Below are 16,487 nucleotides of genomic sequence, written 5' to 3' on the forward strand. Positions count from 1 at the left end.
AAACATTTCCTAATAAGAATAGTTCTAACTTCAAAATTCACTGCATTCTTCTTATTACATGTATAACTTCTGAGGAGTGTTTTCTAGAAAACTGTATTCTGCAGTGTCCACTTCAGATCACTTTAAGGAGCCCAGGAGCCCAGACACACACTCTTTATTTGTGTTTAAGATTAATTGACTGATCACTGCAGAACACATCCTTGGACTTCTTGAAATACATGAAACAAAACAGGGTGAAGAGTATTTATCCTGAGAGAGGCAAGTGATACTGTAAACCTGTCTGGAAGACAGCTGCTATACTGCTGGCTCCTGGCTTTGTGTGTGTATGCTACATAAATACAAATGGCATTTACACTTGATTAAAGGGAATATAATAAAAAAGTACAACTTTTTCTGTGTGCATTTTTATATGTGGACCAGAGCTATAAACAAAATGTACTAAACACTTGAAATAGCAGCAATAGCTACATTTTTTCTTCCTGTCATTTAGGCAGCCCTTATGTGGACTGTCATTGCCATGATTATTCTCACTTCTAAATAAAATATAACACTCCCTATGTACCAAATGGAAAGCAGCAGCGTAGGCAAAGTGTGTGCCTATGAGGAGTATGCATTCAGTTCCTGGCTCTGCCATGGGCTTTCTACATAGAAGATCAGATTAATCTGATTAATTAATGAACTAAGAATGCCTTCCCACCTCACCTCATGGTGTGGTAGGGAAAAAGAATAAATGTACTTCTTGCCATGATGAATCCAGATGCTACTGATAGCTGAATATTATGTAAATAAACCTAATGAAGAACAGCTCTTATTTTAACTATGTTATGTCAATTTAAGAAAAGCACTGCTCTATGAGTTGTCTGAACAAACACCAGGCAAAACCTCATTCAATTCCTGCACATGCATAGCAGTTGCACTGCTAATATTCTACATATTTCAGACACAACCTGATCTAAGTAATTTTTGAAGTATTTCCATAAATCTAGAACTGTTTAAAAAGCTAGGTATATGACTGATTTCAAAAGTAACTCAGTATCTGACTCTGAAACGGCTCTTGAATTCTGCACAGTCACTGCTCTAATCTTGCACAGTCAGTTTTTAACAGCTTTAGCAATGAGTCATCTGGTATGTATTTGCCCAGGCATTTCCATCATTGACACTTCTAGACTGAGGGAACCAGCTGAAAGCAGCAACACGTTAGTAGCCCCCACTACTTTTCCTGTTTGGATTTTTCCTTGCTTACTGTGCTGAATAAGTGATTGTAGTTGCCCTGTTTCCCAAAAACTAGTGTCTGCAAAATAGGTTATATATGTAAATTATGTAAAACTCTCTGTACACTGCATTATTTCCCTTGGCAATCCCTGTATGACATCAGGGTTCATCTAAAATAGAGCCTGTAATCTTTAAAACTGAGTGAATAGCAGATTGGCAATATGCTAATTCAAGTTAGTAAATATAGTATAAAATACCAGCCTAGATATTTTACAAGTGTTGTCATCTCCTAGAATAAACTTTATTGTAGTACTCAGACTAATGTTTCTCTAAGTTATGCATCTGAGGTAGTCAGCATTGTAAAAAAAAATGCAAACAAAAGTACAACACTATTTTAAGAGATAAGAGGAGAAATTTTAGTTAAAATATTTCACAATAAAATAATTATGCTTATAAATCTCTTCAGTTAAATATATACACATTACACAGTATCCTAAAAAGAATGAAGTTTCAAGCAGATCTAACGCACAAATTCACCACTTTGTCAGCTTAGACTGTAATGTCAGTTTAACATTCGTAAATGGCTGTGTCAGACTAATGGTATTGTTTTGTGCAAAACTGAAAAAATTATGAAAACCAAGTCCTTCCATTCCCATAGTAAATAGATAGAAAAGGTAGTTTACACATACACACACTTACACACACAAACTTTGATTGCATACAGAGGTTAGAATGACCAGCACTAAAATAACCCCCATCTCTACAAAATAATTAATGTCTTGAATTGACGTAATATTTGAAAATTACAAATTTTAAGTGCTAGCAAATTGTGCTTTTAGGCAGCCACATGGCCAATAAGGTAGATGTTGTCATAAAGGTGCCCTACAAAATCTTCACTAATATTCTGTGCAGCTCGTCGCGTATTTCGGATGAATTCCCTCTTTGACATTTTGTTCTTCACGTGAGGGCTTGTTAGATCAATTGAAAGTAGAATCAAAGAGTAACACAGTACATAAACTGCATCTAGACAAGAGAGAATAAATAAAAAAGAGTTTAAAGAAGAAATTGTGATCATTAAAAATATTGTTTCCTCTCTAAGAACCTTATGGTCTTCATCATCTGGGCTCATAATTTTGTTTACATATATGTATGTATATATATACATATATAACAAAGGGGTATCCCAGTGAAATGAAATTGAATACAGAAACTTTCAAAGTAATAATGTCAGCAGGTTGCCAAATGAGAATTCACAAATCTCTTAATATTTCTACATAATCCAAAACTCACGAAGGGCTTTATTCATGTTCATTTAAACAGCTTCTTGAAGATTTTGTGAACTAAAGCCAATATCCTGCAAAAGTTTATCTTTAAAAAAGTAAGCAGTTCCACTGCTGAAAACTGCTTCCCCCCAACAAATTAGAAATGCTTGTTAACTTCAATGAGGCCCAAAATTCCCTTTCATTTCTGTGAGACTATCCACAAGGTAAAATGCTAAGTGTGTAAGAGTTTGCAAGAGGAAATTCAGAGACAGTAAAAAACTCAATTAAAAAGCTGAAGCACAGACAAAAGTGAAGGAAAGATAACATGGAAATAAACTCTATTAATCAGCTAAAAAAAGAATCTGTATATTTGGGTTTTATTGGGTTTTTTTGTTTTGTTTTTTTTTTAAACCCAACTGGAATTATGACTGTATACTGAACCATGTTTGTACTTTCAGAAATATGTGTTTAGGTGCTGATTTTAAAGCTATCAGAAACAGTAGTATCATCCAGAAACAAAAAGACTGATCCACAAAATCAAAGCTCATTTTTGCTTACCAGGACTAAGGCCAAGTTCTCTCATCAAATCAGGATTACAAGCACAGAATCTGTGAGAGAATTTCGTTATGAGAGTTTCAAGGTACTCCCCACGCTCCTCAGGAGCATGAATGTGTCTGAAGAACTCTCTCAGTGCATTTGGCAAGAACTGATTTCTGAAGTTGTGCAGCGTCACAAGGTCATCCAAAACATCTCGCCTGGTAGAATGAAAACTCACATTACTAGAGAAGTTTCTATTAATATGGAAATATGAAAATGTAGGTTTTAAAAAAAAACCTGAAAGCTTTAGAACAGTAGGATCTTTGTTTTCTGCTGAAAGGCAAAATGATCACTAACAGCACAAAGATAATATCTACACATGTTTTTCACTTATATAGTAGCCAAATACTATAAAAATATACATTAATCAGAATTGAAAGTTTCTTTATATGTATATTCAATCAGTCTACATGGAGGCTTTGCTTCCTTTAAACTGTGACAAAGCCATTAAAAAAGACAGTAAAGGGAATAAATTCACGTGTCACACATTTGGGTGCCTAAGTAGAAGCTGCTATAGGAGTGTCTTGTTAAAATCAGACTTCAGCTAGACCTTTCAGTACTAAGATGGGAGTTTCAACATTAGAAAACTGGTTTTTATTTTTAGTGTCTGAATACACTGTTTATGAAGGGAAGATGAATGGCAGTAGTTGCTAATATTAACTTGCAATCTCATCCACTAAATGGTTTTGTGTATTTTCTATTGACTAAAAGATTGATAATCTGAAGTTTTACAGCACAGGACTGTCAGTGGTGACAACACTACAGAATAACTCCTTTTATTCCTTTAGTAGTACAAGTTCAAGAGGATGACAAGCAGGAGGGGATTCCTGCTAGGAAGAACAGAAGGACAGCAGCATTTCTACTTAGATGCCTTTATTATTCTCCTTCTCTTTCAACTTCTGTTGAAAGTGCTGGTGCTCCTCTTTCCTCATACCGTCCCACTCCAACCTGATGGCATAAGAAAGCACTGTAGAGACAGAAGAGCACACTACAGCAGGGAGACTGTTCCTTACTGCAGCTCATGATGCCTCTAAGAGGATGCACCACTGCATCTTAGGAGGTGTTTGTGACTTGCAGTTGAGAAATATCAGACAATCAAATAATGGTTAGGTGATTCAAAATTAGTTAAAAATCTATCAACCCTTGGTAAAGTGATAACTAATTTTTCTGATTAATATCCATACTAGATAGGGAAAAAAAACCCCTCAAGTCAAAAAAAGTAGCAAAATATCTATAAAATCTGAATGTTAAACAGTGCAAAGACTATCCTGCACAGTTTAAATGCTACCATAACTTCAAAACAATTTATGCCCAGAACTGCAAAAATGCAGGAAAATCCCAGGATGTGAGACTAATTGTTATAGGTAGTATTTTTGAGGGTTCTTATAACGTGTTACAGTCACATAAATACTTAAACTGAATAACTGTTCAGATTTAGCAGCATCATTTAGTTGCATTTTCTTGCCTTTTTACACCTTTAAAATTGCATCACTACAAACAAAATATTGTTGAATGGTGCTATACGTTGAAAATTCATAGAAAATGTTTTAAGAGAAATTCAAATTACCTTTCATCAAGGTAGATTCTCAGCTTCTTCCAATTTAGTGTTCTCGTGCAAAAGATAAACTTAGCTATTTCTTTTGGTGAATCGTCTAATATGCCTTTGGACATAAAGTAGTTGACTCCCTGAGATAAAATACATGCACATATAAATTTGTTTAATCTTCATAATGTATTTGGGAACAAGTATTGTAATTCACAATGTAGGAATGTCATCCTACTAATTAGTTGGGTTGTTTTTCAGAATGATCCCTCCTCCTCTAAATCACATTTCAACATGCACAATACACTCTAAAATTATAAATCAAATGCAGAGAAACAATTTATTGTTATGGTTGAGATTTTACATTCAGTCTTAGTAGGAAATTTTAAATTATGAACCCTATAATGAGAATGATGGTTATTTAATAATTTCTTTACAGTGTAGATGAGTATTTTTATTTTCATACTTTGTTGTAGTATTTAAAATGCTGCAGGGACCATAACGTTAATTTCATAACTTTTGTAAATAAGAAAATCTTAGCCATAATGTGTTTAGTCTTTAATATCTTTCATTAAAACAGTAATGTTCTCACATGTATACGATGTATCACATTCAAATAGATGCATTAAATGCATTTGTTTAAATGTGTAATAATGCAAATAAACACAAGCACGCTGATTTCAAAGCATAGGTAAATATCAACATATATAAATATGCATACACATAAATAAGAACACTATGCCTAACATAAAAATAGTTTAAAAACACAGAATTGTATATATTTCATATTCATATTATGATTTCCACAATTTTACACTTTTACAAGCACACATTTCTTGCAGAATAAACATGCCAAATTTAATTTTAAAGTATTTCAGTGATATTCAGGATTCTTTCTGGTCATTGAAATATCCCAAAGCATAAAAATATTTCCCTTATGATCTCAGAAACCAAAACCCAATTAATGGATTTAAAAAACATTCACATTTTTCAATAACAAAAATCTAAACCTGAGAATAACTAACCAACTTGTTCCAATTCAGTTTGGTAGGGGCTGAGAGCGGTTCTGAGCATTTGTTACAAGACTTAAGTACAATATATCTTGACTGTAGAATAACATTGAAATGCAGAACATGTAGGACAGTGCATTTCTGCACAGAACAGTGTACCAAGGGCACAACCTAAATCACCTTTAAAATACTTCTGAAATATTTTTTCATAAATCCGCTGATATCAGGCTTCCAAATACTTTGCAAGTTTGCCCTTTTAGTTTACATTACGTCTATAAAGACGTAGGGGCAACCTGTCATTCAGTGTGTAAGCTAAACCTCCCAGTACTCTTCAATTTTGTGTCAAAAAGAACCTGAGTGCAGGTTTGGAGCATTTTAAGAAGCAGATTAGTAAAGCAAAGCCTCAGTTGCATCAAGCAAAAAAAAAAAGTAGTTAGAAAATATGTTTAAGAACAAAAGTGAAAAGCCAAGAAACACCTGTAATATTAACTAGCTATTTTTACCAGTCCATAATTTTTGCTTATATATTTATAGAAAATATCTGTTAATTGGTATATATTTATTTCATTTAAAAAATGGTTTATAAAAATAAATCTTGCAATGTTAGGACCCAATTTTAAAAGAATCTGTATTTAGGACTGTAATGAAGCATGTATTGCACTATAAATTCACATTTCAGTCCAAATTAGATCATATTTTTGTCCATAACATGGATGGACAACATAACGTTAAGTATTCTTTTGAATTAGAGCTAAATAAGAAACTAAAAATGGGAGATTAAAATGAACAACTGTGTATTAATTCCTCAAGAATTTTGGCAATTTATGTAAGAGGAGCAGCAGAACATCTTTACATATATCCCGACTTAATGAGATTTACACTTTTGCTTCAGTAACAGGTATTTGCTTAAGGTAGTACCAACTGAAGCCTGGCGAGGGAGTCTGAGTAGCATTCCTGCCACAATGAACAAAAACTTCTGCAACACTTCCAGGAAATACCTGGCATGTCATAGATGAGGCAGAATGAAAATAACACCTTCTTTAAGACAGACAATGGGTTGGTTTCTCTGTGACAGTAAACGCTGTATCCTCTTTCTCGTGCACTAGATTGCAACTCAACATCCAATCTTCACCTGATAGGCTGCGAGGTGTTTGCACAGCATTTTTATTCCCTGTCTCTAGTTCCCTCTTTCTCCCCCCACCATACTTAATTCTTGATAATATCTTTCTCTGTGAATGCAGTCTCATTCATTTTCCTCAACTCCTTCACAAGTAAACAGAGTATAAACGATATTTACCACATGCCATCATTTTTAGTTGCTTTTTATTTCATTCTAAGCTATCAAAAACACTTTGCAACAGCAGAGACCTGATTTCTCTGTTAAGTTCTTAAATTTTGTCTCCCAGCAAATGAAGTTCATTTACAAGATTTACAGCATGTCATTGAATCTGCTTTTTGTAGCACTGTAAATACTGCCTGGAAACTCTCTCAGAAACCACACTTCAAATAGATCTCTTTTGGTAGCTAGGGTGGTCACTTGTGGCATACAGACTAGCTGAAATAAGTAGTTCTACACACTATTAAAACCTACGCTAAGATTATTTATCAGTCAGCTGGCGATTCCCTTAGGAAACATTTGACTGCAGTCAGGTAGGCAGATCTGTGCCACTCTCTGCCGGGTCTGAAGAGGCCTTTTTAACACTTCGGAGACCTTGAGGGATGAGCACATACAGTATGTTCTTTTAATTCTGATTCAGAGCACTATAATGTTCCTAGCATTAGAGAATTAGGAGAGATGCCTCAAGGATACCTTGCCTCTGTGGCAAGAATATTATCACTGAATTTCAGACAGCTCTGGATAAAATATCAACGTATGGAAGCGTTGATTTAAATTACATATGCAAATAACAATCATAATTATAGACTAATAGTAACAACAAAAGCCATTTGTTGTATTTCAGTATGTTATTTTTTACAGTTGCTCCTTTTTTTCCATGCACACAATGCTTGTTTTCCCAACCTATTCTACTACAGCACTGACGCTCCTTGTTTGCTTTTCTGCCTGTTTCCAAGAGCCTTTGCATTCATTTATATCCATATAGGATACCTAAAATGGAAAACTTTTAATTTTCAGTATTGGTTTCATTTCTGCATTTATTTTCTTCGCTGCTAGGAGTACTTTCAGAACACTTCGGTACAGCAGTCAACACTAAAACTTTTGTAGTTGCTTTTGACACCTCTGTTTACATATGCATACAAAACAAACCAGACATATTCTAAGTTAATGGCATAGAAATTTTGGAATCAGTGTTTTTCTACATATATAAATAATTTCTCTTTTTCATATTCAAATGGAATTGTTTGCGAAGTCGGAGTCGGGAAACAATGAAGCTTTTTATCTAATGCCTACTTAAAGGTAGTGCAGGAAAATATATGACAAATACATTTGTCAATAAAGACAAATTTCACTTAGTATTTCAAATTTCACATAAATGGCTTTACACATGCTGTATTTGTTTAGCTTAAGAGTTTTTAAAGGTGACTAAGGAAAACACTAGTAGATTCTTTACATAAACATTTTTAGATGATTTATATTACTGCAAGTCATAAGTTTTTACATTTTGGTAGGATTACAGAAGTATCAACGAAGTGCTCATTTCTTTCTAGTCTGTACTGTATTTAAAAAAGGTGATTTTGATCCCCAACAAAATTAAAAGAAAAGCTGAGAAAATATATGAATTGAAGTTTAAATAATAGCTTAATTATTTAGTTAAATTCTTTGGAGATAGTGACTGTCATTTTATTCTGTATATAGATTACCTAGCATAGTAGGGTGACAATTTCTTATTGGGGATTCTAGGTAACAGTAACATTATTAGTAAATAATAATTAGACATGTATGGTATTATTGCTCCCATTTTTCTTGGGAAATGCAGTATCTTTATATAGTTCATGGTGCATCTTCTGGAAAATATGCACAGTACAGATGAGATATTTTCTACTAGAAATTTTTAAGATTCTTTTACTAAGTAATGAATCAAGTAATTTGGTGACAAACGTGGACACAATATATAACATACATTTCAGTGTCACTTTCACTGTATGTCTTTAAAATACAGTTTCAGTGATACAAACTTATGATGGCAGAAATTGCAAGTAGAACACAGAAATATTTTCCACATTACACAGAATCTATAACTAATAATTTACAAGATTAAACCTCTCTGACTTTAATGTAGAGTTTTCAAAAGGTTTGAGCTGTATGTTCCTTTCCAACTTTTTTGATAAATCACACAAAAGAACTTCTTCCCCCTATAGCATACACATAATTCTGGTAGTCTTCAGACAGATAAATCAATGCATCTAAAAATTGGCTTGCTTAGTAAATGACAATGAAATAGGATAAGTTTCAAAAAAAACTGCTTAGAAATATACAGCATTGTAAACATTCCACCATCTACACACTATAATTAAAGTCTGGTAAGGTAGCTATATACAAGTGGCAAATCATTTAAAATGAGGAAAAGGTCAGAAAAAACTGACCTCCCTGACAAAAACTAAGGGCAGCTGATAGTGAAGAAGACAACCAAAAGAGTGGAAAGCCAGGCTTAGCATAAGCACTGTCTTACTGAACTTTATTATTATGCTATATAAAGGAAATCACAACCTCATTAAAGACTGACAGGATGAAAAAAAAATAGATCTTTCCTGACCAAAAGACTTTATTTTGTACCTTCAGTTTCAATTTTAACTACATAGCATAGCTCCACATACTAAACTTAACAATATATTTTGTAGGGAGTTAGAAACTGGATACAAAACAGTGGGAAATAACTTCTGGTTGCTTACAAATTCTGAGTCATAAGCACATGAGATGAAATGAGCACTGCATGAGAAAGATTTCACATACACCATACACTCCCCTTAAAATAAAATACAGCAGAGACCATATAGGCAGGTTAAACAACGTAATATTCATACTCATGTGTTAATACTGACACTAAATTCCCCCCTCTCCAAAGAAACAACAAAAAACCAGGTTCCAAAATCTTGGCTACAATGGTGGTGCCATATGAAAAAAAAACAACAAAACCAATCAACCAATCAACCAACCAAACAAAAAAAACCCCAACCCAAACATGCACTGGAGGGGTTTTTTATGTGTAATGTGATTAGGCACATCCTTTCAGCTGAATGTGAGCACTTGCTATGAATTATGCAAGCTCATGCACACAATCAACACATTAAATTACAGCAGATATCACAACACCATGCACACAACAATGGCTAACCAGAGAATCCTACCACAAAGTGTGTAGATGCTCTTCCCTACCCCGTGAGCCACCGCTAGCTCTGGAGCTGTTGCTGTGGAGCCTGGTTACCCACTTTCATGACATGGGCGGTGTCCTTTGGAGAATCTTGCTCCTGTGGCTGTAAGTATTCCTATTTTTATAGTAATTTGATCAGGTCTGTTATCAAATGTAAAGCAGAGTTTGGCAGGAAATTCGGAGACACAATTTGTAATAGTGGAACCTCATATCATATAGTCCAGTCACAGTGTCCTTATAATAATAATTCTGCCAATATCACAGTTGTAAACGATAAAAGCAATTGTTGAAACTCAGGCCCTGAATGGTTCCTACCAGGCTATGGTGCTCCACAGGGAGAGAGGAACAGCGCCCTTAGGAGATAACCTGAGGTTCTCATCTCTCATTGAAGCAGACTGTTTGTACTACTATTGCACAATAAAACCATAATGAACCCATAAGAAGCAAGAGGAGCATAATAAAGTTAATACCTAACTTAGGTATACTATAAGTTAGCTCTAATCTGCAGATCTTAATTTCCTTTAAAAATAATGGATTTTTTATTAAGTGCCTTTGTGAAGGCTCCAAATGCTTTAAACATATGAAGATTACTTTATATAGGGTTGAAATATAACAGCACATTATAAACTCACATAGTTAAGTGAAAAATTATGTTAAACTGAAATACAAAGAAAAATTTGGATGGACAAAGTTGCTACCAATTAAAACTTGATATATTATTGAAAATATTTAAGTCACCTAAATACTGCATTTCATTTGAAAACCTTTATATTTTTTACTAAATTTATGAAAATTCTGCTGAAAATCAATATTAATCACTCAAGTGGCAAGGTGCTGATATCTCAACACTGTGTATCAGAATTCAAGGCAGAGTTCTATGAGAGAAATTATGAAATACTCCAATTTTTGATAAAAGTAGTGGTCTCTTGATCAAGCAGAATATGAGATAAAGCAAGAACTTAAGCAAAATCACATTATTGTAATGATTTATACCACTGCTTTATTTATTTCACCCTGTGGTAACAAGTTCATGTTTTCTGTATCATATCTGCAGAGTGCAATTTGCTTCTAGAAGTATATCTTTTCATATCTCTTAGTCCTTTTCCTACTTTGGATTTATTCAATTACCACTTCCTTGCGTATGCATAAGTATATGCAGGAAGTTAATGCTACTTTTGTTCAGTATTGCATTGTGTACCCTCCTTTCCTACAAAACATTAAGCAGGAGTCTGGCTTTGTCACTTGGGCTCTAATTGCATATCTTCCAGGCAAAAGTTGTCTACTTTCATACTCTTTTCTTCTTTGAAAGGTGATGGACTGAAAGAAGAAACTGACTGTTCCAGTTAGTTACATGAATTAATAAATGCAAACCTTTCAATTTGACATGGGGTATTTTTTTTGAAGATAAATTTATATTTTTCTATACTATAAAGATTATGCAATACAAACATCCACAGAAATCAAATCAAACTGAACTTCAGAATAGTTCAGCAGTATATCTTTCCCATAATACTTCAAGATTTGCCGCTTCATAGTGGAAATTATCGCTTACAAAAAAGTCGCTTACAACAAAACATAATTGTCATAGAAGTAGTCAGACTTATAACCTCATTCTACTTTACCTGAAGTGGAACCAAACTCATACTCTGTAGAAGCATTTTAGTATTTTAATTTATGGAAGTGTATTATTATCCTTTAAAAATTCACCGCTGTCTCTTCAGTTAGGATATGTGCCTCATGGTTATGGATTTCTGGCATCCATAGGTCAGACTGGTGTACAGAGTACTTAAGAGGCAAATCATGTAAATGGTGTGCACAGCTACAATACTCAAAAAAAGACCAGAATAGGGCTGTAGCTTAGTATTAACCACCCCTACAGTAAAACAAACACTTATTAAAACTTGTTTTTTATATAGCTATAGTTATAAAACAACAATCACAATTATTTTAACTGTGTATTACTGTCATCAACAGTTCACTTACCTCATCAGGGTTGGCATTAAAGGTGAGACTTCCCTCATCTAGCTGCATATACAATTTTCTAAAAGAAAATCCTAGAGGCGGATTCTTATTGTATATAGAACAGTGACCCCAAGTGGATTTGCACAACCTACGAAAACAGAATTAGTCTATTATAAAAATTCTTTTCTGAATTTCATATATTTTACAGAAGCAAAATGTAATCAACACTGCAAAGCTAAATACTCAAACTATAGGAAAAGTTAGAAATAGGTTATTAATTCTTTCAGTTATTAATTCTTTTGCATGTATGTTGCCACAATCTTCAATTATATGATCATTGTTTTCTTCTCACAGAGGTTCTGGTGTATTTGAGTGCAAACTTGAAACATATCCCAGTAGGTGGCATCATAAGGAAATCTACACAGTGGAGACCTCTGGCCCTGGCAGTATCTGAACGAGAACTGTGAGTTGTTCTCCTGCAGTATTATGACAAATAAAACACTGTGTTTCTTTTCTTGTGCAGTGAATGGGACACCACATCTGCACAAAATGATGCCATTAACTCACCACTTTCCCCACCTTTTCCACCAGAATCATCTTTTTCATGTCTTGGACAGTCCTAATTACTAGATCTAGCCCCATCCCTCCGTATCTTCTATAACTTCTCAGCTTCTTTCCCTTCCATCCCAGCTTGACTCTGTATCTCAGTTTCATTGGTTTCTGCCCTTCATCTCAGTCTCCTTGATGACACCTTCTGAAACCCCCTTTAACTTTCATTTTCTATGCTCTCTAGATTCCTTATTGAACTGGTAGTTTTGCTTCAACACACCTGCTTTGTAACTAATTAGGCACAATGTTTAGGACCAGCAAGGAGGACACGGCACAGACTTTGTTTTCAGTTCAGACCTGGGACTTATTTGGACTGAGTCTGGAACTGCAGCCACAGGACTTGCCAAAGCTTAAATGCATCCAATACATGTGGAATGCTGAAGATCTGTAGATGTCTACAGAGATTACGCAAATTGAGATTCTTATTAATCTGCTAAATCAGGACACATTTTCATTACCAAAGGGTATACTTTGAATGGGACCATTATTTGGAAAGATTTCACTAGAAATGATCGAACTATTTTCCAGAATGAACTTTGAGGAAAATACATTGGAGTTTTTTTTGCCCCTGTATGTTAAGAATATATACTGCATACAACAAAGAAGCTCTAGTATCTTCAAGCTTTAGCCTAGGGAATTTATTTGTACTTAGGGTGGGTTTGGTACCAAGAAGTGAGCACAGTACCATGTGTACTGATAAACTTAGAAGGTTACTGGTATCCTTCACTGGAATTTCTATTTCCTGTCAATACAACAATCCCCAACAGCAGAACAATTGTGACTAAGAAATTATATTGCATTATCCTACTGCTGGGTTCATAAAGCAGGATAGGAAGGGAAGCTGCTTAATCCAAACACAGAGGGGCAAGGAAATACACAAGGAAAGGAAGAGATGTAGAGCACAATGAAAGCAAAAGAAACAACCTGAACAAACCCCTAACTATTACAGATATAGTACCGTTGGTTAAGGGGTAAGAAAATGTGAAAGAAGTTACAAGTTTTGCTAACCATCTACTCTGAAGATAAGTATGACTTCATGAGTCTTTCCTAGTGTTGTAAAACTTAAAATATCAAAGAAAATATTGTTAATTACATTTTGATATTACGGTATTTTCTATGAAAGAATGTTCCTAGACATACATCTCTGCACATGTTTTACATAAATGTGTTTAAATCTAGACTGCAGACATTTCACTTGAGAAAAACCAGCCTTTTTTTTTCCCACCTCCATAACTGTCTTCCAAAAAAACATACACCTAAGTTGCTCTAAGACAAATATAGTAGATGAGTTATCCTGTCTTTTCATTTGGAAGTTTGTCTGAATAGCATTCCTCGCTCAAGATAGACACTGGTTTGAAGTTCAGAGAAATAATACAAACATTTGAGATGTGCTTTGAGCTAATACCAAAGTGAAAACAAGTCCTGTTTTTTTTCCCCATAATATGCCAAACAATAGGTGTGTAATAATACACTTGTGCCAAATACACTTGTGTACATAGTAATCTCCAAAAACACCCAATAGTAATTAGAAATCCAGAATAACACATTTTTAAACTATATATGCTTCCTCTATGTCAAAACTCATTTAACTTAGGAATCCTTCGCTAAGGTCAGAGTGCCAAAAAGCACTTACTGAGACAAATTTAAAATCTAATTATTTTTATAATGTCCAGGTCACACTTTTTTGTTCATGCTTACCCTTGCCAGAGGAGCTCATCATTAGCAAGATCCTGCCAGACACATGAAGCTAGACAGAGGTCAGTTGCATTCAGGTATGACAAAATGGTAAAACTAAGCTCTGGTGGCAGCATTTCCAGGTTAATGAATCCTTCTTGTTCTTTAGATTTTCTTGTCTTCAACAGGTGGTAGATGTCAATGCCTCCTTGGGCTTGTTTGCGATGGCTTGTATTGGAAACATTAGCAGCTACCCTCCTACCATGCTCTCTGGTAAGATAGCCTGGTCCACTGTATCCTTGCTGTTGCAATTGCTGGTTCCTAGCAACTCTCCAGAGTCCCTGACCCATCTGCGAGCCTGCTGGACATAAAATCCAAATTAGATGTTGACGGCTATTAATAAACATTTGTAAGACAGACTCAGCACACACTGCAAAATAAAATTGTAGGACTGATCTGAATAGATAAAAAGTGAGTTTTGTCAAAATTATGGTGACCATGTCACCTGTCTTCATAAAGCAACTGAAAAAATACTGAAAACAAAACCCATAAAACAGCCTAGATTTTTTCAAAAATTTCCATGCTTGAAGAGTTACAAAATTAACAATAAGCATCTGCGAAGAGTACCAGATATTATCTATATCCTATGCAAGTTAGGAAGCCTCAAGCTTCAGAACATTTGGAATCTTTAGACTTCCTTTAAAATTTAATAAAAATATCCCATTTAGCGTCAATGAAGCACTATAAAATACAAAGAAAAACAAAAATGCCCTGAGTATTGGGTAGCACACAAGATGAGGTTGTGACTGACACTGAAACAAAGTTTCATGACTTCAAGGATAATGCAGTAAGGATTTTGGGTGCTTAGAAACAAGAGAATGAGTATCTTTTCAAGCTTTCTTGCCTAGTGTCCTAACACAAATCCTTCAGAATAATGTACTCACATACTTAAAAAGAGGACATCACTGCAGAAATAGTATAAAACCCCTTTTTGTAATGTAAAAAAAGACTAAAAAATACATTCGCTACTTTAAGGACCAACTGAAAAAATTTTAGAGAAGAAACAAAGTGAGACACAATTTAAACCATTCTAGAACCAGCTGCTGGAAATCCACAAGGCTCCAATATCCGTGTAGCTATTCAGCAGCTTATATGCTAGTTGTTAGAACACATATAATCTTCCTCATTATGTAATTACTTTCAGCTTTGTAGTAATTCAGGAAAAACTTTCAAAAACTTTCAGAACTCACTCGTAACACAAGATGAGCAATCCCATTGTTATAATAAAGTCTTTTAAGTAATGGTATCCAGAAATACATTTTTAAATTATTTTGAACATACATTTTCAATCTCCAGATTCAACAGGCCACTCATATGTATGTTTTCAAACTTCCAATGATGTAACTTTATCTAGGAATTCAAACCTTGATAGCTTGGCTGCAAAAACTATCACAGTAAAAATAACCAAGCTTGTTTCTAAATTGCTGATCTTTTCCGGCTCTGTCTGGTATCTATCAAAGGCTGATTTAAATTCTAATTGCGTCTTTTTCATGTTACTTTGCTACTACATAATAAATTCTTTAGCAGTGTTGACAAGCACGATAGGATACTAAAAGCAATCTTGATTAATGATGCACTAGCACCGGCTTCTACTTCGTTAAATAAAAACCAACACGCACTCTTGATCTAAATGCTCTCTGCTTTATGGCAACCGAGCCCTGTGGCTGCCGTTTTGCAGCCACAATCATCCCCACAGGAGAACGTCCCTTCCTTCGTAACCGAGGCCCGTAACCGTGCGAGTCCTGAAGGGCTTCAAACTGACTCCGGGCAACCAGGCTGGCGGGCAGAGGCACAGCCCGTCCCGCAGGCCCAAAGCCGCCCTGCGTCTCCGGGAGCTCCGCGGCCGCGCTGCTCGCCGCCGCCGCGGGCCGCTCCCCTCCCCACACAGGGGCTCCGGGAGCCGGGCCGGGCAGGGGAGGGCGGGCAGGGAGAGGCCTCTCCGCTCCCGGCGAGGCCGCGCCAGGGCCCCATTGGGCCGCCCCCAAGGCCCCGCTCCCCATTGGCCAGGCCGCCCGCCCGCCCGCCCGCCCCCCGGGGCACCGCGGGCCGTACCTGAGCCAGCCCGGGTCCCACCGCCGCCGCGACGAGCCCGGCCCGCGTCCGTGCGAGAGCCGCGCCGGGCGGGAAGGGGCTGCGCGGCCCCGGGGAGAGGCGGGGGCAGCCGGAGGGGCGCAGGGAGGGAGCCTGGGCTGGGAGGGAGCCTCGGCAGGAGGACGCGGCCGCCGCCCCG

At 36.0% G+C, this 16,487-nt stretch overlaps 1 protein-coding gene across 3 annotated transcripts; it reads right to left on the reverse strand.

The window, feature by feature from the left end:
- Positions 1–1,604: 1,604 nt before the first annotated feature.
- Positions 1,605–16,480, reverse strand: FBXO8 (F-box protein 8). 3 transcript variants are annotated; one of them, XM_064652510.1, is made up of 6 exons: positions 16,310–16,480; positions 14,222–14,555; positions 11,936–12,062; positions 4,639–4,757; positions 3,033–3,229; positions 1,605–2,235 (listed from the first exon to the last, which is right to left on the reverse strand). In XM_064652510.1, exons 2-6 carry the CDS (start codon positions 14,545–14,547, stop codon positions 2,048–2,050), a joined length of 957 nt encoding a protein of 318 aa, XP_064508580.1. In that variant the 5' UTR covers positions 14,548–14,555; positions 16,310–16,480; the 3' UTR covers positions 1,605–2,047. The 3 variants fall into 3 exon arrangements, with proteins under 3 accessions (XP_064508580.1, XP_064508582.1, XP_064508581.1); XM_064652512.1 differs by having other exon boundaries at positions 14,222–14,558; positions 16,310–16,461; XM_064652511.1 differs by lacking the exon at positions 16,310–16,480 and adding an exon at positions 15,877–16,083.
- Between the last annotated feature and the right edge of the window lie 7 nt (positions 16,481–16,487).

The sequence above is a fragment of the Pseudopipra pipra genome, chromosome 4, assembly GCF_036250125.1.
Source record: "Pseudopipra pipra isolate bDixPip1 chromosome 4, bDixPip1.hap1, whole genome shotgun sequence".
NCBI classification, from domain to species: Eukaryota; Metazoa; Chordata; class Aves; order Passeriformes; family Pipridae; genus Pseudopipra; species Pseudopipra pipra.